Here is a 24279-nt window from a genome sequence, read left to right as displayed (position 1 = left end):
CACAACTCTCCTTGATTATTTTTGCCTGGCTGGAATATGCCCTTGAACTCCCAGGCCTCTTATCTGCCGGGCTGGAGTTGAGAGAGAACTGTGCAACTCCTGTAGCAAATGTAAAAAAATCACACCTCTTGCTCCGCCCACTTTTGTATGTAGCCCTGCCCAGGAGTGAATCTTGCCCTCAGGCAGAGAAAGGGTCTATACCAGTGTTTCCCAAACCTGGGTCTCCAGCTGTTTTTGGACTACAACTCCCATCATTCCTAGCTAGGAGAACCAGTGGTCAGGGAAGATGGGAATTGTAGTCCAAACACAGCTGTAGACCCAAGTTTGGGAAACACTCATCTAGGAGTGTGGGACATTTTACAAAGACCATTGAGGGCCATACTCCATCCAAGATGAACTCTTGGGGGCCACATTATTATTATTAAATTTGTATTCCACTCTATACCCATAGATCTTAGGGGGTTTCACAACACACAGCAGCCCCCATTTCTTCTCCTACCCCCCCCCCCGCATGAAATTCAGCTGTCCAATCCTTCTCTAGGTCCTTGCAGCTGTTTATATCAGAACCTACCGTATTTTTCGCTCCATAAGGCACACCTGATAAGGCGCACCTAGTTTCTAGAGGGGGAATTCAAGGAAAAAAATATTATTTAAAGGGAGCGCTGAGCAGAGCCTGTATGTATCCCAGGCTGTGCTCAGCGCTCCCTTTCACAAGCCATGTGGAGTGTGTGTGTGGCTCTTGGGGGCTTTTCCCCGAGGAGGGAGAAGGGCAGCCCGTCAGTGATGGGCTGCCCTTCTCCCTCCTCGGGGAAAAGCCCCCAAGAGCCACACACACATTCCACGCGGCTCTGTAAAGGGAGCGCGGCTATCCCTGGCTTTTGCAGGAGGTGGGGAAAGGGACAGAGCCCCACCTCCCGCAAAAGCCAGGGATAGCCGCGTGAAGCCGGGATGAAGGCTCGCTGCTGCCCTGCGGAGGCTTCGCGGGCTACCCCAGAGTTGCTCAGGAGCTTATCCCGGAGCTTGTCAGGGCTGGTGGGGGAAGCCCGGGCTTCCCCCGCCAGCCCCGACAAACTCCGGGAGTATTCCCCACCTCCCACAGAAGCCGCACACTCTTTAAAGGGGCTGCGCGGCTCTTTAAAGGGTGTGCGGCTCATGTGGGCTTTTCTACGAGGTGGGAGAAGGGACTGATGCTGCCAGTCAGCCCCTTCTCCCTCCTGGGGAAAAGCCCGCAAGAGCCGCACGGAGCTTGTGTGCGGCTCTTGGGGGCTTTTCCCGCCTGCCCCCCTGCATTCGCTCCATAAGACGCACACACATTTTCCCTTGCTTTTTAGGAGGGAAAAAGTGCATCCTATGGAGCGAAAAATACGGTAGTTCCATCTACTGCTTTCGGATACAATGCTCAATAGCACCATCTAGTGTGCATCTGAAGGGCTCCATGCTAATTTATGCACTACCCTTACTCCCAAGAGTGGGATGCACAATCCCCTTCCCCTACCCAAACCTCCCCCAATTTTATCTCCATCGTAAAAATGACCCCGTGAGGTGTGTTAGACTGCGAGAGATACCTGCAGGCTACTTTTCTGTGGCCATTTTAGAACTCGCCTCCCAGCCCACCCCAGCTGCAGCCATTATCCCATGTCAGATCTCACCGACAAATCCACCATTCAGATGTAACTCTAAGCTGCCTCCCTACATTCAAAGGCCAGCATCTCTCATCTTCATTTTCCCTTCTTGCAGATGGCTACTCCATTGCACAACTTACGGGGATGGGGCAAGAGTCAGTTAGAATGTGTTATACGCCACTGGCCACCTTCCTAAATTTCTCGACCAGTTTGAGGAACCCATGTTCCACAAGGCCTGTTTTCCAGGCATAAGGCAGGATTGAGACCACGGGATGAAGAATTTTAAATCACAGAGCCTAGGACTTGCCAATTAGAAGGTTGGCAGTTCGAATCTCCGCGATGGGGTGAGCTCCCATTGCTCGGTCCCTGCTCCTGCCAACCTAGCAGTTTGAAAGCACATCAAAGTGCAAGTAGATAAATAGGTACCGCTCCGGAGGGAAGGTAAACGGCATTTCCGTGCGCTGCTCTGGTTCGCCAGAAGCGGCTTAGTCATGCTGGCCACATGACCCAGAAGCTGTACGCTGGCTCCCTCGGCCAATAAAGCGAGATGAGCGCCGCAACTGCAGTCGGCCACGACTGGACCTAATGGTCAGGAGTCCTTTATAGCAAAGGACTAATTCCATTGTGGACCTCTTGTTCTGGAGAAGGCGTATTTTAGTATCGACAGCATGGTTTTTGTCGAACGTGTCTGCTTTTATCTGTCTCCCTGCACTCAACACGCCAAGCGCTGTATCAGAGAGCAGCAGCGGCTCCAGTAAATGTCTTCTTGAATCTTCCTACTGCAGTGATCAAAGTGGACCCAGACCCAGAGAGCCTTCAGAGGCAGCTGCTCTTTTCTATGTTGGAGGCAGAAGAGCCCCAGCATAACTGGTGAGTGCCGTGTTTCCCTTCCCCTGAAAGCCCCAGGCAAAAAAAGAATGACCCCAGTGCCTGTATTCATGGAGCCCTCTTCCTTGACATAGGCTGCAATTTGCAGTGGTGAGCGAACCGCTGCCAGGGACCGGAGGAGAATGCGAAGACGTCGGCTTTGCCTACCTGGACTTGCGGGAGATCCTTCTGACAGGTAGCGATATGCTGGAGCGAGAACTTGACGGTAAGAAGCTGACGACTCATGACAAAACTGAAGCAGTGTCAGAAGTAGCTTTCAGAGCCCTTCCAAGTGATGTCAGACTACAACTCCCATCAGCACTAGCCACAGATGCTGGGAGTTGCATCCCGACATCTGGAGGGCACCAGGTTTGGGGAAGGCTGGTCTACAACTATGCCAGCTTGCTATGCCACTTGTTCTGGACCCACCATTTCAAACCAGCCCTAATAGCTGTAATGACAATCTCCTTTGGTCGCTGCATTTTATCGACAATGGATTGTGCAATATTTAAAAACCAGCATTTGCAAATCTCCAAATGGGTCCGAACTTCAATGTCTAAAACTAGAGGACAAGGATCTAGAGATCACGCTAAGGGTGGCCAAATTCTGTGCGACTGCCGTAAAACTTAGGGAACAAGCTGTTCTACCAAAATTATTAAGGTTTTAAATGACAATTTAAAGTGATCAAGATTTAATAAACAGTGGTACCTCGGGTTAAGTACTTAATTCGTTCCAGAGGTCCGTTCTTAACCTAAAACTGTTCTTAAACTGAAGCACCACTTTAGCTAATGGGGCCTCCCGCTGCTGCCGCACTGCCAGAGCACGATTTCTGTTCTCATCCTGAAGCAAAGTTCTTAACCCAAGGTACTATTTCTGGGTTAGCGGAGTTTGTAACCTGAAGCGTATGTAACCCGAGGTACCACTGTATATTTTTAACTGCCGCTATATCTGTATTGTCTCTGTTATACCCAACTGCAATTCAATGTATTCCTGTTGTGTTTTATGATTTTCCTGATATTGTAAGTGAGCTGGAACTGGTCTGTGACCGTAATAATAAAATTCAAATTCACCGGCATTTGCAGGTTCCCTCATGCACCCACAATAGGAGTGGGTGCTAGAACCTTAGTCCTTGTAAATGAAGACTGAGACTCTCCTGCTTTCTTCAGTAATAACAGACTTGGTTCCACATCTCTTGCACACAAACAACTATTTTAACCTTGTCATTCTAGTTATCAGTCCTTTTGATCCTGACGCCAACATTGGGAAGCTGAAAGTGTCCATGGAAGCAGCTTCTGCCCTGAGAGCCATTTACTGGGCAGGCAAAAGGAAGAGCAGTGAGGAATGATAAGCTGAACGGGTGAAGACGACAGAAACTTAACAGGATTCCATGACCAAAAAGATGCTTTGGGGCGTTTGACACAAAAGACAAGGACGAAGCCAACGAATAAACTTTCCAAATACTTAAAAAAACATTTTTATTGATCAGTTTTTTTCCAAAGTCAAAAATACCGAGAGTGCTAACTGCTACGGGATGGAGGGGGTTGGGGAGAAAGGAATTTTGAAAAAGCCTTTCCCTGCCCTCCCATGGGTGGATCACTGACTCCCCCCCTTCCCCACAGGAGAGAAGGGAGGCAGAGGGCAGACAAAGCATTCAACCCCCTACCCCTTGTCCCTAAAACACTTGCTCACTGGAGACCAGACTCTGCAGCCAAGGAAACAGATAAATACAGACAGTGCCTGACGTTTTTGTCTTTTTTAAAAAAGAGAAAGCAAGAACCCTTGTCATTCAGTTGCGTTCCCCTGGTCTCCCACCTGTTCAAAAACTCTTGCCCTCTTCTGTGTCACTGTTCCAAGGTGGGATTCCTCTACCACCCGGGGGGGGGGGGGTTCTGCTTCAAAAACATGGAACGCAACCACCCTTGCCCCAGCACAAAATGCCACAAAAAGTTGCACAGTTCATTTTGCTGAAGTACATGCTCTGGTTCTGGAGTAGATCTCAGGGCAACCTGCGCCTCCCTGCCCCCAATCCGTCCGAGAACAAAGACACCGAGAGTCGGGGAAGAGATGTAAGCGGGAATGGAGAGGCCAAGGGGCAGGTGACAGAAAAGGGTAGGTGGGAACAGCAGATCACGGACACCAGATTCCTGAGCCTCCCCCCCCCCCCACCTTTCCTCCTCGGCAGAGTTTGCATCCGTGGTTGACGTAACCGCAGGGCCTGGCATTCTCTCGCAGCTGATTGGTCCGTACAAATGGTCAGAGAGGGAAAAAGAGAGACTCAAGGAACAAAAGCAAAATACTCCCCAGAGAAACAGAAGAAGAGGGTGAGGGTGCGTGAGAGAAAGAGGGGAGAAGTTTGTGGGGAGGGGCTGGCTGGCTGCCCCTCGTGCCCTAAACGTTGGCTGCTGGATGAGGCCTTGAAAGCCCAAACCCCCTAAAGATTGGCGGGTGGGAAGGGCTTGCGGTTTACTTCCTCTTCTTCTTGGAGGGGCCCGAGCTTCGGCCGGGGCTGCGACTGTGGGAGCTGCGGTGGTGCCTCGAACTCTGGGACGATGACGATGGGACCTTCCTCTTCCGGCTGATGGTGCGGCTGCGCTCCTCTTCCTCCTCGTATCGGCTCTCGCGGTCAGCTGCAGAGAGATGCAAAGGACAGGACTCAGTGGTGGTGGGAAAAGAAGATACCTACATTCCTGTAGTCAACTCATGGCTATTTCTCATGGCTGGGCACATATATTATGAGATACTTGCTGGTGCTAGGCTAAGCACCTTTACTAATTTATTGAATCTGTATGCCGCCCTTCATCCGCAGATCACAACATATTAATAAATCACAAAATCCACAGTAAAAACAACAAACAAATAACCCCCACAACACATTTAAAAGGGCATCGGATGTCAATCGCCAAAGGGATGGTTAAAGAGGAACGTTTTCACCAGGCACCTAAATGTATATAGCAAAGGTGCCAGGTGAATCTGTCTGGGGAGAACATTCCACAAATGGGGAGCTGTTGCAGAAAAGGCCTGTTCTTGTGTTGCCATCCTCTGGACCTTTCATGAAGGAAGCGCATGAAGAAGGGCTTCAGAGGATGATCTTGGGGTCAGGGTCGGTTCATATGGAGAGAGGCAGTCCTAAAGTGTTTATAGGTCAAAACCAGCACTGTGAATTGGGCCCGGAAAATAACTGGCAGCCAGCGCAGTTAGACCTTTAGAGGATTACACCCTTACAGCCCTACTACAACTCCCATCAGCCCTGAACATTGGCCATTGTGGCTGTGGGAATCCAACACATCTAGAGAAGCACTGGCTTCCAATTCTTGATACAGCTCCCCAAAGTATTTTTTAGAACTTAAGAAGAGCCTTGCCGTATCAGGTCAAAGGCCCATTCCATATCAGCGTCCTGCTGTCGCAGTGGTCAGGCAGGTGCTGTCGAGAAGCCTGCATTCAGGTCCTGGGTGCAACAGCAGCCTCCCTTGTGGCGGATTCCCCACAAACTGGGGATATATCCTGCCTTTTTGTTTCTTCCTTTGTGGAACCAAAGGTGGCATACATACACCTCTCAAGCAGTCAGTTATCCAGACGTTGGCCAGAACCAAGGAAGCAGCCCTCATGCGCCTCCAGATCCTTCCCTGGGACCCATTGTTGCTCCTGCAAATGGCCTTACAAACGCTCAAAGCAGCGAGCCCAGAAGCTGCCCGCCTCTGCACCAAGTTGGGCTGAGCAAAGGTTCTCTCACCTTTCCGCGCTTCTTCCTCCAGCTCGTCCCAATCTTTCCCGCTCTCCTCCTCGCTGCCCATGGACTCCTTGGAGTAATCGGCTGAAAGTGGGAGAGGCTCAGAATTAGTTGCCATGCAACCAAGGAGGAAGTGGGGTGACGATGGAGACCCTGATAGAGGAGCAACCTGCAGTCCCCCAGATTTTGCCAGGCTCTGTCTTTGATTTCAGGTTCTCCAGTGATAATAGGATGCAAACAGACCAAGTTAGCGTCACTTAGCTCCCACTTAATGATCAACGGGGACTTTGGGTACCAGGTCAGGAATGAGTGTTCGACTAACTTACAGTACAGCAGGATGCCTGTTTACTCAGATGTAAGACTCACTGGGATCAATGGGATTTGCTCTGTGTACCTGCGGTTACGTTTGCAGCCTTAGAACAGCTCCGGTTCTATGAGTTTCCAAAGACTTTGGGAGTTAGTGTGTGTTTTAAGAGTCAAAGAACAGAGCTACTATTTCAAGACATTTCACAAGGGAAGGACTAAATAGCTCTCCCATGAGATTTCTTAAGCTGGATCTGCAGTCGGTGCCCGTTTCAGCACATCGCTGATCAAAATGTTTTCACACACTACGACACCCCGGGTAAACTTTCTGAGCAATAATGTGAAACTTTTGTTATGCTACAACACCATGAATGATGCAGAGAAAGGGAGGCGGGCAAGACAGGGCACAGAGCCCTTTTTGATGCTGCTGCAACAGCATCTAGGACATATTATGCCACACAACTGGATCGCAACCCAAGCAGCTTTCTCTAAGTTTCTATTCAGGTCATGCTGGTGTGTGTGGGACACATACAGACACAGTCCTCCATCAGTGACCAGCTCCCAAGGTTTTAAAAGGAAATGGTGATGCTACTGCTTTTATAAAAAATGAAGAAAGCAAAGATGAGTGACTTCCCTCGGAAAGGAAGGGTGGCCCACACAATTTGGCTCAGGAGAACTGGCTGTGCAGAAAAGGTTGCTGGATATGGGTGCTTGAGCAGAACGTGTTTAAAGAGCAAGGGGAACAGTGAAATGTGCATCCACACACAGGTAGGGAGTCGAAGTGCTGGAGGAAAACAGCCCAGGAACAACCTGAGTACAGGGTGCTTGTGTGTGTGTGTACTGGGTGTGCTGAAAAACCAAGACCCAAGGGGAAGCGAGGGCTGCTCTCATTGGGCCTGTGGCTGGCTGTTTCCCCTCACCAGAGTCCTCTGCCTCAGAAGAATAGTCCTCGTCACTGTCCTCCTCCTCATCTTCATACTCTTCCTCAGAAGGGTTGAAGGTCTCGTCCTCAATCTCAGATTCCGACTCCCCGGCCTCAGCATCACTTCCCTGCAGGAGAAGGAAGAAGACTCTTAACTACGTTGCTGGAGTCTCATGAGTTCCATTCCGCTAACAGAAAGTTTTGGATAGGAATATGAAGTCAAGTTTGTTGGTCCATCCAACTTAGCACTGTCCACCCTGACCGGCAGTGGGTCTCCCAGTATCAGAGGTGTTTCAGCCCTACCTAGAGATTGCAGGAATCAAAACAGGGACCTTCCGCCTGCAGAACAGATGTTCTACCATGGAGCTACGGTCCTTCCCCTGCATTAGGGTTGCTTTCGTTTTTTGTGGGGATGCAAAAGTTGGGCTAATGCAGGATTCTTTATCCCGACACTCGTTTCCTGTTGCACCAGCTTCTGAGCAGGAATTTCCAAAAATCCCCAACTCCCGTACAAACCCATTCAGCCTTTTGAGAAAAGGTAACAACCTAACAGCTAAAGATGAGGTCTTGTTCCCTGTTTTCCAGCTGCCCCTTTACGTGCCTGCTCAACATACCTCTCCTTCGGGCTCGAGGAATGACCAGCCCCCTTGCTCAAAGAAGCCTTCTGGGTCGTCCACAATAGTTTTCATGATTTTGGTCCAGTTAAGGGATTGTACTCCTTCTGTGTACTTAATGTCACAAGAGCTGATGTGGGTGGAGAAGGAAGAGATGAATGCACAGAGTCAGCAGAAAGGTGGGCTCACATCCACCTTCCAAAATAGCACTAACTTGCTCCTGTAGCTACTAACTTGCTTCCAAAGCTCGTTCATATGAGGGTGGAGTAAATATTCTCCCATAGCTTTTCGATTATGGCAAGTGGGGAGGGGGGGCGGAGATAGCTGCAGTTTCATTCTGCATTGCTTGAAGAGGCAATGCAGTCTTCAAAGAGGACTTCTGACCCAACCACTTTCGCAGAGGTAAAAAATGGACATGTTCTAATCTGTAGCTGCTAGCACTATCTCTTTTGAGCACTTTTTTGGGGGGGTGATGAGACAGGAGGGAGCAGAAGGCAATTCTGAGGGGCCTTCCAGCAATAACTTAACAGAGGAATGCTGCCAGCAGCTGCCTGCAGGGTGATCCAAGAACATTCCCAACCCCTAACCCCACTCCCCAGGGCACTCACTTGAGCCACTCCTTGATGGGGTCGAGTGAAGCCACAGGAATGGCGTTGATCATTGTGACCTTTTTGCTGTAGTCTTTGTAGACGATGACCATGTCAAAGTTCTTCAGGTGGAACTGCACACGCTCAAAATGTATCAGCTCCACCTCATCCAGTGTCACCACAAATGGAGGCTGGAGGCAGAACAGAGAGGAAGCATTAGCTGTCTAAAATCTCAAAATAATTCAGAGTGGCAGAAGTGGGCTGGGGTGAGGCAGCTCCATCCACAACCACCTCAAATTTCTGTTCTTGAACCTCCAGTGCTGTTCTGATCCCAACAGACCGTGAAGAACAGTAAGCAAATATCACTACAGTGGTACCTCTGGATATGAATTTAATTCGTTCCGGGGGTCCGTTCTTACCCTGAAACATTCACATCCAGAGGTGCCTGTTTTGCGCATGCGCGTGCAGCGGAAACCTTTCCGTTACTTCCGGGTTTGCCGCGTGCGTAGCCCGAAAGATACGTATCCAGAGGTGTGTGCAGCTAGAGGTACCACTGTACTGAGAGCACAAAATAATGTCTGTGTAAAAGAGGGATCTCCTTGCCGGACTTTTGTTAGTAGGCCAACATACCCTCCAACGAAGACCAATTTTAAGGCTCATGGTTTCTTCATAAGTTTATTACATTTATATATTGCTTTCCCACTATGAAAAGCCCCAAAGTGACTTACAACCAAAGTTAAAATGATAAAGATATCTAAGCCTGTTTTTAAAAAGTCAGAATACAAACACCCAGTTACGGGTACTACCCAAATACCTGGACAACAAAAATGAAAAACAACTAAGCCTGAAACAATTTTGATTTCCTAGATCCGTTTCAGTCTCATGCAAGAGGGTCAAAATCATGCCAATTTCTGATAATTAAGAGTTTTCATTTTAAAAGGTCTCTGTGATCGAGAGAAAGCTGAGGATATTCCTCCAAGAGGTGTTCAACTTGTGCTCTCCCCAGTCAAACACAAGCTCACACTCACCCACTCAGTGCAATTCACCAGGGCGCTGCTGGTTGGCTGGAGCAGGCAAGTGCTTCTGTAGGGGGCGCCGTTGAACCTGCCGTGACAAATTGGGGATTGGGGGAGAGAGAAGAAGAAGAAGAGTGTGAAGCAGCTAGTGCAGGAGAAACAGCCAATTATCTCAACGTTTGCAACCAAGCTGCCCGTTCAAGTAAGGCCTTGAGTGTCTGCAAAGTCAGAATATAATGAGGGCGTGGAGTTCCTCAGGAAAAAATATGCCCCCAGCAGCTTCTGCTGCATGATTTAGAAGTTAGGAAATTTCACAAATGTGGTGCATTTCCTCCTCGCCACCACTAGTTCCTACTACTAGTCAAATGGTGCTTTCCTGGTTCCCTGAGGCAAAAGGTAGGGTGGAAATAGACTGTGTGTATGCATGCACTCACTCTATAGTCCATTTACGTAAGCTGGATATTCCAATGGCACCACAATTCCTTGCCCCCTGTGTATTTTCTCCTTGTGTAATTCATCCCCTGATCCCCAGCCATCCCCTCTCCTACTCAGAAGAATCCTGGAAGCTCAGCTCAAACTATACGTGTTTTATTGTCCTGCAAAACAGAAGTTGCCCTGTCACAGGGGTCCTTACCCCAGCTCCCGGAAGGGCACCTCAAATTCCAGTTCCTCCTTGGTCAGAGACTCCACCTTCTCAATGAAATTCTTGAATGCCGTTTTCAGCTTGTGTCTCATCTCGCGCTCCATCTGTGCCAAACAGGATCAATCGGGATCGGCCACGCAGCCCGGAGTTAGCTCTGCCGGGATCAGATTTCCGCCCCTGCTCCCCCCTCCCCCAGGACAGGGCCACAAGCAGCCCCCTCTCTCACCTGCTCGGCGTAGAGGTCGTCGCGGTCGTGCATGTGCTGGTGCTTGCCCAGGTCGGTGGTGATTTCGCCCACCTCCGTGTAAAACTGCACATCGGTGTGGCGCTTCTTGCCAAACATGATGGCGTTCTGGGGTGCAGGGGGAGAGAAGGGAGTTAAGCAGGGTCTGCACATTTGTGCGCACTACCAGCAAACAAGCGGAATGCTGTTGCTTGGGCCACATAGGTTTTGCACCAATTAAAAGCTAAGGCCAGCATAAGGGATAAGTTTGCACTTCTGGGGCAGTTATTTTACCCACTTTATTATGCTTATACTGGCTTGGGGGGAAGAATTTTCAAAACCAGAAAATTAAAGAATTGCAGAGTTGAAAGGGACCACAAGGGTCATATAAGTTCAACCCCCAGCAATGCAGGAATTTTTTGTCCAACGCAGGGCTTGAACCCATGACCCTGAGAGTCTCATGCTCTACCGACTGAGCTATGTCAGAAGCAGTCGCTCTTCTCTCTTCCTTCTTACACCCCCATCCCAAATATCAAAAGTTTTAATTAGCTATGACTTCATCAAAGCAAGCGACACCTACTACAAGCTTATTTCCAAGCTTCTTTTTACAAGGACATGGGTTTTCTGGGGGAAAGCAATTCTGCAGCGAATCCAAATTCTAGGAGCAAGGAAGGGGAACTGCACCTTTGCTTCAAGTAAGACATTGATGGGGGATGATCCACAACAGCCTGGTATAATAACGCCTCTTAAGTCCTCCTAACTTAAGCTGGATAGCAGGTAAAGGTAAAGGACCCCTGGACGGTTAAGTCCAGTCAAAGGCGACTATGGGGTTGCGGCGCTCATCTCACTTTCAGGCCAAGGGAGCCGGTGTTTGTCCACAGACAGCTTTCTGGGTCATGTGGCCAGCATGACTAAACCACTTCTGGTGCAACGGAACACCGTGACAGAAACAAGATCGCACGGAAACACTGTTTACCTTCCCGCTGCAGCAGTGCCTATTTATCTACTTGCAGTGGCATGCTTTCAAACTGTTAGGTTGGCATGAGCCAGGACAGAGTAACGGGAGCTCACCCCGTCACAGGGATTCAAACCGCCAACCTTCTGATCGGTGAGCCCAAGAGGCTCCGTGGTTTAGACCACAGCACCACCCGCGTCCCTTTTAAGCTGGATAGCTACCTTGAGGTGAAAGTGTAGCACAATGATCATCTCCCCATCGCAGGGCTGAAACACGGCATGCTTGATGTTGTTGTACAGAATGTCCACTTTGTCCCCACGCACCGAGGTGAAGCGGAAACCTGCAAAGAAGGCGTGTCAGAGAAGGAAGCCGCCTGCTCCCAGCTGATGGTTGAGCCGGAGTTGCTGGCACGGTGGGTGCTAGTTACTGCCCGCCCACCCCCAGCACAAGAGGATGAGAAAGAAGCCGATGGGTAGAGCTGGAATGAACCTAGGTATGGGATCATTTATGAGAGTTTGGCCAAAATCCCTTACGAAAGAGGTCCTCTCAATGAACTCCTCCTGGCCTCAAGGGTATGAACACTTGTCTGCCTCCAAAAGGCAGTTCTAGGCATCCCACAGACTTCTGTACCATTTACGTGGGCCTCCAGAGACCCCTGCATCCTTTTCTGGGCGATGTTGGGGCGGATGTAAAGGTCCTTCAGCTTGGGATTGCTGCGGTTTAGGTTGATCACTAGAGAGTCTTGCTTGACAATTCCCTGGGGAAACAGAAAGCGAACAGCCATGTCAGGGTGGAATTCCCACATAACTCCACCATCACCCTCCCAAGAGCCATCTCCCCAACCCAAGGGGTCCTTTCGGTCGCTGCAGTTTCTCAACAATTCTTCGGGAAGGTGTGCAAGGAAGTTCCTCTGGGCCTCACCTCCTTCTCCTTCTCCTCAGCCTCACGGGTTTTGTAGCGCTTCTGAACCTCCTTGATGATGCGGAAGGCGTTCTGGAGGTTGAGAGCTGGCACCATCTGCTCCCCAGGTGTTTTTATATTGGATGCCCGATATGTTCTGGGAGGGGGAAGAAAAGCAGAGTTGTGTGGCTACAACACGCGGGCCCAGTTCCTTTTGGATAGAGGGGGAGCTTTGAGAAGACTCACCCAGAACCTGCTACTGGAAGGGCAGAAAGAACGACGGGACTGAAAAATACAAAACTCTACTGAGGCCTCATAGAAGCAGCTTAGGAGGCAGCCTTATACAGAATCAGACCACAGGCCCACCTAGCTCACTGACAAGCAGCCGTTTCAGACCCTGCCTAGAAATACCAGCATCGAGCCTGGGAACTTGTGTAGGCAAATCAGGCGTTCTGACAGCTGAAATGCAGCATGCTCATGAGGCAAAGCTAAAGGAAAAGGAAGGTCATTGACCTCCATTGCATGAATGGGATGAGCCACTGGGCATGCTCCCAAGACCCACAGCAATGAATCTGCAGAGCAAGACGTACAGACACCAAATCTCAAGCCCCGCAAAAATGCAAGAGGTGACTCATAAAGAGGTGTGGGGCTCGCAGGGCAATAAGGCTTCTTGACTAGACCCTGCGGTTGGTGCAGACTATGCAAGAGCGACTCACATTTCTTTCACAAAGGTGGCTTCCGGGTTGGGGAAGATGTTGCCTTCGTTGCGACCCAAAGCACTGCCCGGGCAGTAGAAGTTGATTCTCAGGTAGGTGTAGTCGCCCTCCACTGACATACTGATGTTCTGTAAGGAAGGGGAGGGGGTTTAATTGTTTATTGATTTGAGAATCACCTTTCACATATATATACCCCCGTCATGCAAAGCCCACTCCTGTCCCTGCCCCGAGCGCCTTTTCTACACACAAATCAGAGTTGTGACGACAACTTTGCGAAGAAGAGTGCCAGTGCATTTTCTTTGGGGAAGGTTCTGTTGGCTGCTAATCCCCATTTCAAAGCCATTTCGTCACCCAACTCAACTGCTGAGCTGGCGACCGGCATCTATCCCAAGACACAGCAGGCATCGAGGCCCCCAGTTGCTGCAGCTGCCGTACCTTGATGGTGGCAATGTGGAAAGGGGTGGCGATGCCAAAGACAGGCATGATGACCGTCTCGTACTTCTTGTCAATGTAGATCTTCATCTCCCGGATGTGAGGCTCCTTTGGCATCAGAGACGGGTTTTTGTAGGAGACGTTTGACTTACGAGCCCTGCAAGGGACCAGAAAGGTGAAGAAACCTGAGCCAAGCAGCAGGGGCTTCTAGGCAGCTACTCCTGACCTTGACAGAAGGTAGCCACTTTACAAGCAACGGAAGCCCAAATTGCTTCTACTCACTTCTGGATCTGCTGCTCTCCCTTTTGTTCCGTCAGCCTCCTCCGGGCTTCTTCATTTAACTGGGCAGCCAGCTCCTTCTGGTGCGCCCGGCGCTTCTCCTCAGCTGTCAGTTCATTCTGGATCGGAGGAAGGAAGACGGAAGACGGCAAGTCTATTATTTGCCCACATACCATTTGCCAGACACCCCCCTCTTCAAGCTGAATACAGGCAGCTTCCCTCCTGGAGGCAACCTTTTCTCAGCCCTTGAATACTTAACCCGCCTCCCCCCCCCCCCCATCCACTCAAGCCTTCTATACCCGAGTTCTTTCTGGCAGCAGAGCTGCCCTGGAACCACGGCCAAGCAGTATTCCCTCCGTATCGTCTTCTTCCTCCTCCTCCTCTTCATCCTCTTTCTAGAATAAAAAAGCAGAACTTAGAACCTACACCCACATAAGCACATACACTTGTTTCGCCTTCCTCAAGCTAGGCTTTCGTTCCCAAACTTATTCCACAATATCCTTGTTCATAAATTTCCTTCAAAATGTTTTATTTAGCAGTTAAAAACAAGAAGAAATTACAACACTGGACGCCCCTTTTTGTTCTGAATTGCCTGCATGTTATTTTCATGCTCAAAACAAAAGCACGTCCTCAACAACGAGGGTTAGAACCTTAAGAGAACTTATCAGGATTTCAAAATACCAATAGGTAACAAATCTGCTCCTGCTCTAACTGCAAGTTTTTCAAAACTACAATGCTTTTTCCTGACCATACCACAGAGCAAACCACATGTCAAGCGCCTAAGACTTGCACCAGGACTTACCTTGAGCAAAATACTGACATTCTTGACCTTCTTCTTGACAGAAGTCAGGAGAGTAGCTGGACCATCCTGGAGGAGGAAAAGTAACAGTATCATCACAGACAATGTGAGCATAGAGCTCCCCACCATCCTGCATGTTTAGGTGAGGGAGGTGTACTCAGGGGGTTAAGGTGTACAAATTGGTCACCTGCAGATGGGGCGCAGAGTGCAAGGAGAAACAGAGCAAGTCAGCTGGAACTCTGGGAATGAACAGGGGGCAAATGAGATGGGATGTTCCAAGCTATGTATGTCTGGCAGGACTCCATGGACTCTTTGTTTGTAGCTGAGAAAGGTTTGCCCAGCCCCCAATGCAACTTCCTTTCACAGCTAAGTAAGAGTGCAGGGAATTGGGAAAGAGCAAAGTCTGGGAGAAGAATGAACGGAAAGGGGGTTGGCTGGGGTTGCTGATCATGCTCTCACGGTACAGGCCTACTGAGAGCATTGATGAGACAATGCCTTCTTGTCAAAGGCAGAAACAGAACTGAATATAGGAGGCGTCTTCTCCCTGGATGAGACGTCACACTTTCTGAAGGTCTTGCTCCCTCTGTCCACTGTGGTCTCTCCACCATGACTCACGTTCCTCCCACATCCCCATCCTTCTTCGTGCCCCTCGTACCTCTTCCACCAGCACCGTGTCCCCGATGAACAATGCGTACGTTTTCTCCTCCGGCTTCTTTCCTTCTTTGTTGGTGAGGTCTGAGAACCCTACGTTGAGGCTGAAAACCATTCCTGCATCAGACAGAACACAGCTTCAGAGGACAGCGAGCCTCCACAAACCTTTTCAAAAGCGGAAGTTAGCTACTCACTTCCAAAACGTAAATGACAGTATATATACAAATGAATTAATTAAGCAGGACATCCTTGCCGCTGCGTTCCTGCTCTACAATCCTTTCTTTTTAAATCTGGAGGAGGGACGTTCTCACCTTTTTTGAGCCGATACTGGTTTTTGCTATTGATCACGAGCGAACTCTCTCTGAACTCGATGCCCATGGCAAACCTGGGAAAGAAGAGCAGGGAAAACACTGAACCCTCCAACCAAACCACTCGTGAGCCTGTAAACTGGCAGGATGGATGCCTCTGTTCCAACGGAGAGCCTTTTTTTACCCCAAGTTCTTGGTGATTTTGCTCAAGAGCTCTGGCTTTTGCTTCTTCACCATATCCATGACAGCAGCGTAGACCTCACACAGCTTTACACCTAGGATAAGCGGAGAGGGAGGGGGAAGTCAAGGAGGGAAAGAGCAAGCTGGGTCCTACTGGAAAAATAGACACTTCAACAGGCTTTGCCCCCTGCCCTACCCCTGCCTACTCCAACCATCACTCACACCCAAATGGTAAAAAGGTAAAGGACCCCTGGATGGTTAAGTCTAGTCAAAGGCGACTGTGGGGTTGCAGTGCTCATCTCGCTTTCAGGCCGAGGGAGCCAGCGTTTGTCCACAGACAGCTTTCGGTTCATGTGGCCAGCATGACTAAACCGCTTCTGGCGCAATGGAACACAGTGATGGAAACCAGAGCGCACAGAAATGCTGTTTACCTTTACCTTCCCACTGCAGCGGTACCTGTTTATCTACTTGCACTGACATGCTTTCGAACTGCTAGGTTAGCAGGAGCTGGGACAGAGAAACAGAAGCTCACTCCGTCTCGGGGATTCGAACCACGGACCTTCTGATCGGCAAGCCCAAGAGGCTCAGTGGTTTAGAGCACTGCGCCACCTGCATCCCTTCATGCCCAAGCACCCCATTTCTGCCACTCACCATGCCGCAGTTCTTTGAGCATCTCCTCCTGCAACTGCAGCAGGAAGGTGTAGTTGTCCTGGGTGTCCTGGGGCGGGTCCACCATGAGCGTGCGTACCAGGTTGGAGCAGTAGGATTTGTAGCGGATGCCCATGGCACAAGTGACGGTACCAAAATGCATGTAGCCCTTCTCACTGGGGACAAAGAGACAGAGCGGGGGGAGGAAGGTTAAGAACAGATAGCTATATGGAGAGGCCAAGTGGCAAGCCACACACAGGCAGCTTCAAACACAAACAATTGGCACTCCCATGCAGAACTTTTGCCTCCAACAAATCTCATCCTTTATTTAATTAGGAAAGAAGATCCACATATGCTGCTCCGAGCTTCCTGGAGTATGATGGGATAAAAATGTATTGAAAGAGATATAGAAGAGTGGCAAACTGGAATCTATTAAGTTTCAGCATTCTCCACTGTCCTGTTTCTTAATATATATTATCATAAAAACGCCAAAGGGAAGGAGGCTGCATGACCAGAGGTTTTAGGATACAATCCTAAGTAGGCTGCATTTGAATGGAAACCAGTACAATAAAATCAAACCATTAATAACCAACTAAGAGTGCCCGCTCATTCAGGAAGTGCATGAATTACAAACCGGGAAACACTTTTCCTTGGCGATCTGAGAACAGTCTGCACTACCCCCATGGGAATTTGCCTACCTGACAACGCTAAACTTGAGGTTGTAATTTCCTCCACTCTGGATAATGGGAGGGTAGCACATTTCCACAGTGGAGGGATCAGCTCCGGACAGGTATTTTTTCTCCTCGATGGCCTTCTCTACAGACTCTGCCAACTTGCTGTGCCGCACTTTCTGCCGGAGGACAGAGAGGATTCAGAGGTCAGTAGAGACTTGAGGATTTGGTGGGGGGCGGGTAGGGGCTCAAGTGCCTAAAGGGTAATTATAACCCCAGAGGGTTGACACACATACACAACCATCGCAAGACCAACACGCCAGTTTTCCCAATTCTTTTGCTGAAGAGAGGCATGCGCCTAGGGCACTACAGCAATGTGGTTTCTCCAGCGGATTTCTCTTCTCTGACTCTTAAAGATGTACGGTATTTCCACTGACCATTAACACAAAAAGAGAGCATGCATACACAGCCTGTATACCTCAAGCCTGTCTCTTCTCCCAAGGCAGCATGGCTATCCTAGCAATGAGTCCCATCTTAAATGGACCAGGAGAAACAGGGAGAATGTGCTAATGTCAAACTGCCCAGTATGCAGTAGGAGAAAGCAGCAAATAGGCCTGGTAGCCAGAGGCCAAACTGCTTGTGAAAACCCACTGATCCAAGAGAGAAAATGGGCCAAAGTCAGACATGGTAGCCCCTCATTCGTTATTGGACTACAACTCCCATCACCCCTGACCATGCTGGCTGGGAATGGTGGGAACTGAGGATTTCACAATCTCTGGATGGCCACAGGTTTCCCATCCCCAGCCTAGGTAAAATAGCCCACCTGCTCCACTTTACTCAAGGCCTATATGTAATGCCAGCCTAGACAACATTCTCCTTGCATCTGAGCTAAGATGTCAAACTCACGGCCAGGCTCCTTCCTCACCTCATCAGCATCTACTATCTCCATGACACGCTCCTTCAAGAACTTGGTGAAGACCTCTGAAGTGATGGCGGCTGCTTTGCGCATCAGGGCGAGCTCCCCATCCTCTTTGACGGCAATCGTGTAGGCCACCACCGCACTGATGTCCACCTGCACCAGGGTCAGAGGAGGATCAGCAAGAGCAGCATTCAACCCACCTTCCTAAACCCACACGCCGGAGCTGGTGCTCCTCACCTTCTCAAAGCCTTCCTTGCTGAGAGCATCATTCCAGCTGTTCATGAAGTCCCCGGGGAACTTGTCCTTGCTAAAGATCCCAATGCGTTTGCCGTTCTTGCTGCCCTTTAGGGCTTCTATCATCTTGTCAAAGTTCCCCTTGTTGCTTTCATTCTGGAGTTGGGAGAACAAAGAGGAAACAGGGGGGAGTGTTAGCAGTTTCTACACGTTTCAGCCCCAAAGCTCTCTCCTTCCATATTACCTGCAACGCTGGACAGGGCTAAATAGAGGCCCACTCACCTTCTCCCGCACAAGCAATGTGATAGCCGGCACCCCGTTGGTGCTTTCGTTGCTCTTGCTGTTTGCAATCTGCTTGAGAAACTCCACTTTCTTCTTGCTGGCCATGAAGAGGATCTTGTCCTCGCAGAAAACCATGATCGTGTCGGTGAGTTCGTAGCCAAACAGCCATGTCTGCAAGGGAAAGGGGATTCCAAGAGGAGCAAAGATACTCTTCTCTTTTCTGCCTAATAATTACGTCACTTTGAGGCAGGAGCACGCCTCACCCCCGCTCACCTGCAAGGCAGTGGACTTGGCATAGACAATCTCTTCATCTACTCCAACTGAGACCACAATAGCATCAATGGTGGCATATTCGTCTTCTCCTTTCTGCAAGAGAACAAAGCCTCATATAGTGCTGTGCATACAAATTTGTATTAAACCCAGCCCAAGTGAATTTCGCCTCTCAGCTGTTGTCACATGAGAAGGATCTGATCTCCTCCCAACAACAGTAGTAGATTACAATTCCTAAGAAGAAACAAGAAAGAAAAATGGGAAACAGCTGACCATTGTCTTCTGACAATGGAGCAGTTTCCAGCTTTAGCACCTTGTTATTTCCCTAGATCCTTCCCCCAACAGTCACCAAACACCATTACTTCTTCAGCACAGCCTTTTCTACCCCCACAGCTACTCTGGGGAAAATGTCACCAGTAATTCTGCTTTTGTCATTTCATTAAGTATGTGAATCTCTTAAAGCAGCTACACCAAATAAAGAGTATGCCTTATCACAGCAGAACACTTCCTGAAGGACTACCGCCTGAACTTGGAGAATGGTACCTGCAACAAAGTATTGTAGTATTGAGTGCTGTCATTCAGGATTCCAGCCACTCTTGTCCCCTCCTCCTATCCCTGCCCCCACTTTTCATACTTCTGAAAACCATTAGGGCTGCCCAAGCCAGCACAAACCTCAGACTTGCGTGTGGGTAGTTTTTTTTGGCCACATAAGCAAGAGCATGCACATCAGAAATGGGAGAACCAATGATAACTAAATATTGCATTATAACACAATGTTCCCTAACCTGTTGCTCCCCAGATGCTTAAGACAGCAACTCCAATCACCCTCAGTCATCATGCTCAATGGTCAAGGATAATGGGAGCCTAACCTCCAAACACCTGGAGGGAACCAGGCTGAGAAGGGTTGTTATAAGGGGTAACACAATTTTCCTGTTTGGGTCCTGAATGTTCTTCTGGGAAAGGTAAGGAAATGCACCGTGAACCAAATTTCCTTGTCCCGGCACCAAAAGGAAAGCTTTCAACAGCTAGACACGCTGTCTCAAAAAGACACAGAGTATTATCAAATGTGGGAGAAATCCCACTACCAAGATAGGACACAGCATCCAGGAGGGAGGTGAAGACAGGAAGTGAATGGAGAAGCTTGCTACTAGTATTTTTGGATCAACATCCCTGGGAACAATCTGCAATCTAAAGCTGGAATGTCCAACTACTCCCAGCTCATAAAAGAATTCCACGTCAACAGGCAAGCAGGAATAGTGCTCTATGTCAAGACTTTCTCCCTTAAGCTGGAAAGATTCCATCACTATCTGTAATTTGGCATCATACCAAATTTGGCTAGTCCAACAAACTACGCATAAGAGCTACATATAAAGAATTCTGTACAGCTGAAAGCCACGTCCACTGTTTGATCTGCTGCTTATTGCCATTCCTCCAAAAGTTCCTGCTTTCTCCCCAAATGTATCCTATTATTATTCACTAACCCCTGCCTTGGTCCCAGTATTGATTATTGCTACCAACTTTTCTGAGTTGCCCGAATGGCAGGTTGGGAGGGCAATCTTATATTTTGCTGCGCCTTTCTAGAACAGCCCTGGCACCATACTGTTGTTACATTTGATATTATCCTATTGTTATATTATTCCTGTTACTATGAAATTGTTCTTGTGATGACTGATCTTGATGTGTATTGCTGTTCTCCTTGCTAAGCTACTTTGGGCACAATTTTTGGGAAAGACAGCATACAAATAGTGAGGATACTAGGAAATCTGGCTCATAAGTTTTGGCTACCTGTGTCCTACATGATAGCTTGCAAGGTGTTTCTCCTGTGAAGCTTCCAATCGCTGTGCCTGGGTTTCACTGGCTGCACAAGCAATTTATCCAAAACAGCCTAGAAGTGCTCTTCCGGGGGACTCTATAAATTGACCCACATGGACCCATTTGGCATTTATATGTCCTGGAAGCAACGAATCCTACTTTTCATTTTAGGATGGTGAGAGTGGTAAAATAACAGGAACTGGGGGATAGGAAGAAATTCAACACTGTTATCTTTGCAAGTTCTGCGTCCAAATGCAGCATCTCCACCCTGGTCACTCTTGCATTTTTGCCCAGAACAGCTGCAAGAGATTCTCCAACACTAGCTTGGTATCTTCTGCCAGTGTTACAAAAACGATTTGCAAGTTACATGCTGGTCACATGGAGCTAGACCATGCACACTCACTGCTACCTCCTGCAACTAATGTATTTTCAATGGAGTCGCTTAATGCTGATTAGCGGCCCATTAACATGCACTGCCCAACCACACTCACAATCAGGATAGCAGAATGTGATGAGCAAAACAACAGCTGCAATCTGCATGGTCATATACAAGGACACAATCACATGGTGAGTTAACAGGCAACACAGCAATAGAATGGCATATTGGAAAAGTAGCAAAACGTGTATAGTAAGCCTTCACATTATGCACAAGCACGGGGGTGGGGGGAGTTATGATCTGGAAATGCCACCTAAAGCCAAAATTGCACATAGTCAATATATATTTGGTGGATTGACAGATGGGATTGCCAGTTTTTTCTCCCTTTGGACAGCTGCCCCCTTTCTAACTTTTTTTTTATTTGGTTTGCCAAGCACGTAAATCTGAGTAAGATCATTGCACATTCAACTAAAGGGATGGGGAAGTGGCAACCCTTCAGATGCTGTTGGACAACAACTGTCTTCATCATCCTTGATTATTGGCCATACTAGTTGAGGCTGATCTAGGAACCAACATTTGGGTGGCTACAAGTTTCCATTCCTCCTGCTATACAGGATTATCAGTTACAATGGAAGCTGCTTTTACAATGCAGAGCAAGAAATCTTACATTATGTACAAACAAATTGGATATAGATAATTACTCGATATGTTAACATGACAGAGAGGGGAGACTGCAAAAGAAATGCAAAAATGTGACAACAGAGCAGAAGAAAGTGGAATTTAAAAACAAACAAACGGGTTTATGGCAACAGTGAGAGGATTATTAGTAAGATAGACACTACCTAGTGTCTCTAGGCAAATCAGTCCCTCAGTTAAAGACAGCAGCCACATTAGGACAAAAGCAGCGTTTCTGAGCACTGTGCTATTGTAAGGAGGAGACCAGAAATAGTTGAAAGGGAAGCCAAAATTAAATAATTATAATGCATGCCCCCACACACTTTCAACTGCTCAACTAAACATTTTACATGTATTACCTTATTTATATCACTACAAGCATCCTGCAAGGGAGATCATTGTTATTACCCGCTCCCCTACTTAGTCTCAGGACACTAAGAGAGAAAGCGGCTTCTTAAAGCAAACCCTACTGAGAGTTCAGAGCAGAAGCACAGCGTTACAACACCTGTACTGCCCTCAACCTATTATTATTATTTTTTTAATGCTTACATTCACTATCCCTGATCAAACCGGAGGTGGGAGGGGAGCCACTGGTGAGGGAATATTAAAGAGAAATGGCATTTGACAAACCGTAGAGAGGAAAGGAGGGAGGGGGACACACCATGAGATGCCAAGGAAGCGGGGCAAGGAAGGGAACGGAAATGCAAATATGTATTTTTAAGCTTTTTCTCGCTCCCCGCCCCCTTTCTTTACCGGGCACCTTGGAACTTTTGCAAAGGTGGAATACCGGCGCCTTTATTTATTTATTTATCTTAAAAGCGCGTGCAAGATAGGAATCCATCCCTCCTGCTTCCTTGGCGTCCATGGGGCACAACGGTCCCCCTTTCGTCTCCCCCACCCCATCCGAGGTATGTGGTGGGTGGGGAGGGGGGGTCCCTCAGTCGTCCCAGCCTCCCGCCCCCCTCGCTCTCTCCCTCCGCCCCACCCCCGCCGCCCTCACCTGCCAGTTGCTGTAGAGGCGCTTGACGCGGCGGTAGTAGGCCTCGCGGTCCAGACTCAGCGCCATGGAAGCGGCTCCTCCGCGCCCTCCGCAAGCCCCGCCTCCTCCTCTCGCGCCTCCTCGCACGCTCGCGCCCCGCAGCCGCCGCCGCCGCGACCTCCCCGACCCCGGAAGTGAACGCTTCCCTCGGCCAACCCCCGCGGCCCCTTCCCTCCCGCGGCCCTTTGACCCGCGACGCAACTTCCTGTTGTTGCTTATTTAGCGTATCGTTTAATGTTATTATTTATTTATTTTGTTTATTGTTTATTTATTTATTAAACAACAACAACAGAGGACGTCGTAAATAAAACCTGTGTGCTCATATCTAAATATGAGCAATATTGGTTTTACACCTAATAATATAGCTTTGTATTATTATTTTTTTAAATATATCTATAAACTGTGCAACAGCAGCAATGTTGACCTAATTGCTCCGTCACAGGGTTTGCTCCCCGCTCCTCCCCCACACACTTTAAAGTGGGGCAGCCGCGCATGCGCCTCGCTTCAGCCCCGCCCCCCAGCCAACGTCGCGCGCCTGCCTCAAAGAGGCGCGCGAGCCTTTACGGCGTCACGTGAGCAGGGCCCGCCTGCCTCGGCTCTGGCTGCGTTCTTCGCAGATTTCGCGCCCTCCGGCGCCAACCGAGCACGTGACCAAGGGAGCTGTTCGCTCCCTCCCTCCCTCCGCCCCTCTATCTTAGTAGCGGAGGTCGCGTGAGCCTTTCCCAAGCCCCGCCTACCTTGCTCCCCTCGATCCCTTAGAGATAAGAATATAAAGTGACACATCTGCTTGAACTTCCGAGGTCGATATGCCTTCCCCCAACCTCCCTTGCTTACCTACAGATAGCAATGAATTGTTTTAGGATTTTGCTGTAGCTATGATTGGGACAGCAGCAACTTCCCTATCCAACCCCTCCACCCAAAATTTGATTCCCTCCCTCCTTCCCTCTCTTTCTTTTTTCCTTTCCTTCTCCTCCTGCGATGAGACTACATTTTAATATTTTAATGTTCCATTATTTTAATGTTGTATTTTATTTTTGTTTTTAAGTTGTAATCATTCATCTTGTTTTTATTATTGCTTCTAAGCCGCTCTGAGCCCGGCCTTGGCTGGGGAGGGCGGGGTATAAATAAAAAATTATTATTATTATTAAAACAAACAAACGCCAAAAGGCGGAAGCCAAGACGAGCTCCTACTCTTCCATAACTCGGGTCGTCCCCCCCCCACAGTATGATCCATTCATGATATTTTAAATAACAGTTAATAAATTCCATCAAGTTTCCCTACAAGCCAATGAAGCTGAAGGTTTCTCAAAAGCGACCGAATTCTGGACCTGGGGTCTTGTAGAGAAGCCGCTGCTAAAACTTAATTTGGCTGCAATCTTACGGGGTGTCACTTTTGGCTAGAATAACCTGTAATATTAAAATTTTAAAGTGGACTGCACTGCAGGGTCCGTTGCCCGCCACTCTTTTGCAAGCCGAGAGGTAGGTAAGGCAAGAATTATGAGGGGCCATTGGTCTGACTCAGTATAAGTTCTGGGCTTTTTGGGTCCCGTAACTAAGACTACGGCGAAATTCGGAATTTGTCCACTGCTTCCTATAAGCGGCTACCATT

The 24279-nt window shown here is 48.8% G+C and overlaps 2 protein-coding genes across 2 annotated transcripts in view; one reads left to right on the top strand and one right to left on the bottom strand.

Annotated features, from left to right (window-relative positions):
* The window catches only part of RPGRIP1 (RPGR interacting protein 1), a 39868-nt gene extending 35478 nt beyond the window's left edge, over positions 1–4390 (top strand). The window contains exons 23-25 of the mRNA XM_077916925.1: positions 2408–2492; positions 2585–2715; positions 3719–4390. Of these exons, the coding sequence (XP_077773051.1) occupies positions 2408–2492; positions 2585–2715; positions 3719–3834 (332 nt within the window). The 3' untranslated portion in view covers positions 3835–4390. The remainder of the gene's footprint in view (positions 1–2407; positions 2493–2584; positions 2716–3718) is intronic.
* On the bottom strand, positions 3948–22792 carry SUPT16H (SPT16 homolog, facilitates chromatin remodeling subunit). Its single transcript, XM_028701530.2, has 26 exons — positions 22632–22792; positions 18772–18864; positions 18499–18669; positions 18220–18372; positions 17989–18135; positions 17091–17242; positions 16396–16568; positions 15749–15839; positions 15568–15641; positions 15261–15373; positions 14609–14674; positions 14106–14201; positions 13810–13925; positions 13531–13684; positions 13096–13223; positions 12401–12536; positions 12110–12236; positions 11701–11819; positions 10528–10653; positions 10293–10405; positions 9671–9746; positions 8664–8833; positions 8056–8185; positions 7440–7569; positions 6220–6300; positions 3948–5116 (listed from the first exon to the last, which is right to left on the bottom strand). Exons 1-26 carry the CDS (start codon positions 22695–22697, stop codon positions 4953–4955), a joined length of 3165 nt encoding a protein of 1054 aa, XP_028557363.1. The 5' UTR covers positions 22698–22792; the 3' UTR covers positions 3948–4952.
* Positions 22793–24279: the final 1487 nt, after the last annotated feature.

Source organism: Podarcis muralis, chromosome 13, assembly GCF_964188315.1.
Source record: "Podarcis muralis chromosome 13, rPodMur119.hap1.1, whole genome shotgun sequence".
Lineage (NCBI taxonomy): Eukaryota > Metazoa > Chordata > Lepidosauria > Squamata > Lacertidae > Podarcis > Podarcis muralis.
The sequence above is the reverse complement of the archived record's forward strand: the minus strand, read 5'-3'. Positions and strand labels throughout refer to the sequence as shown.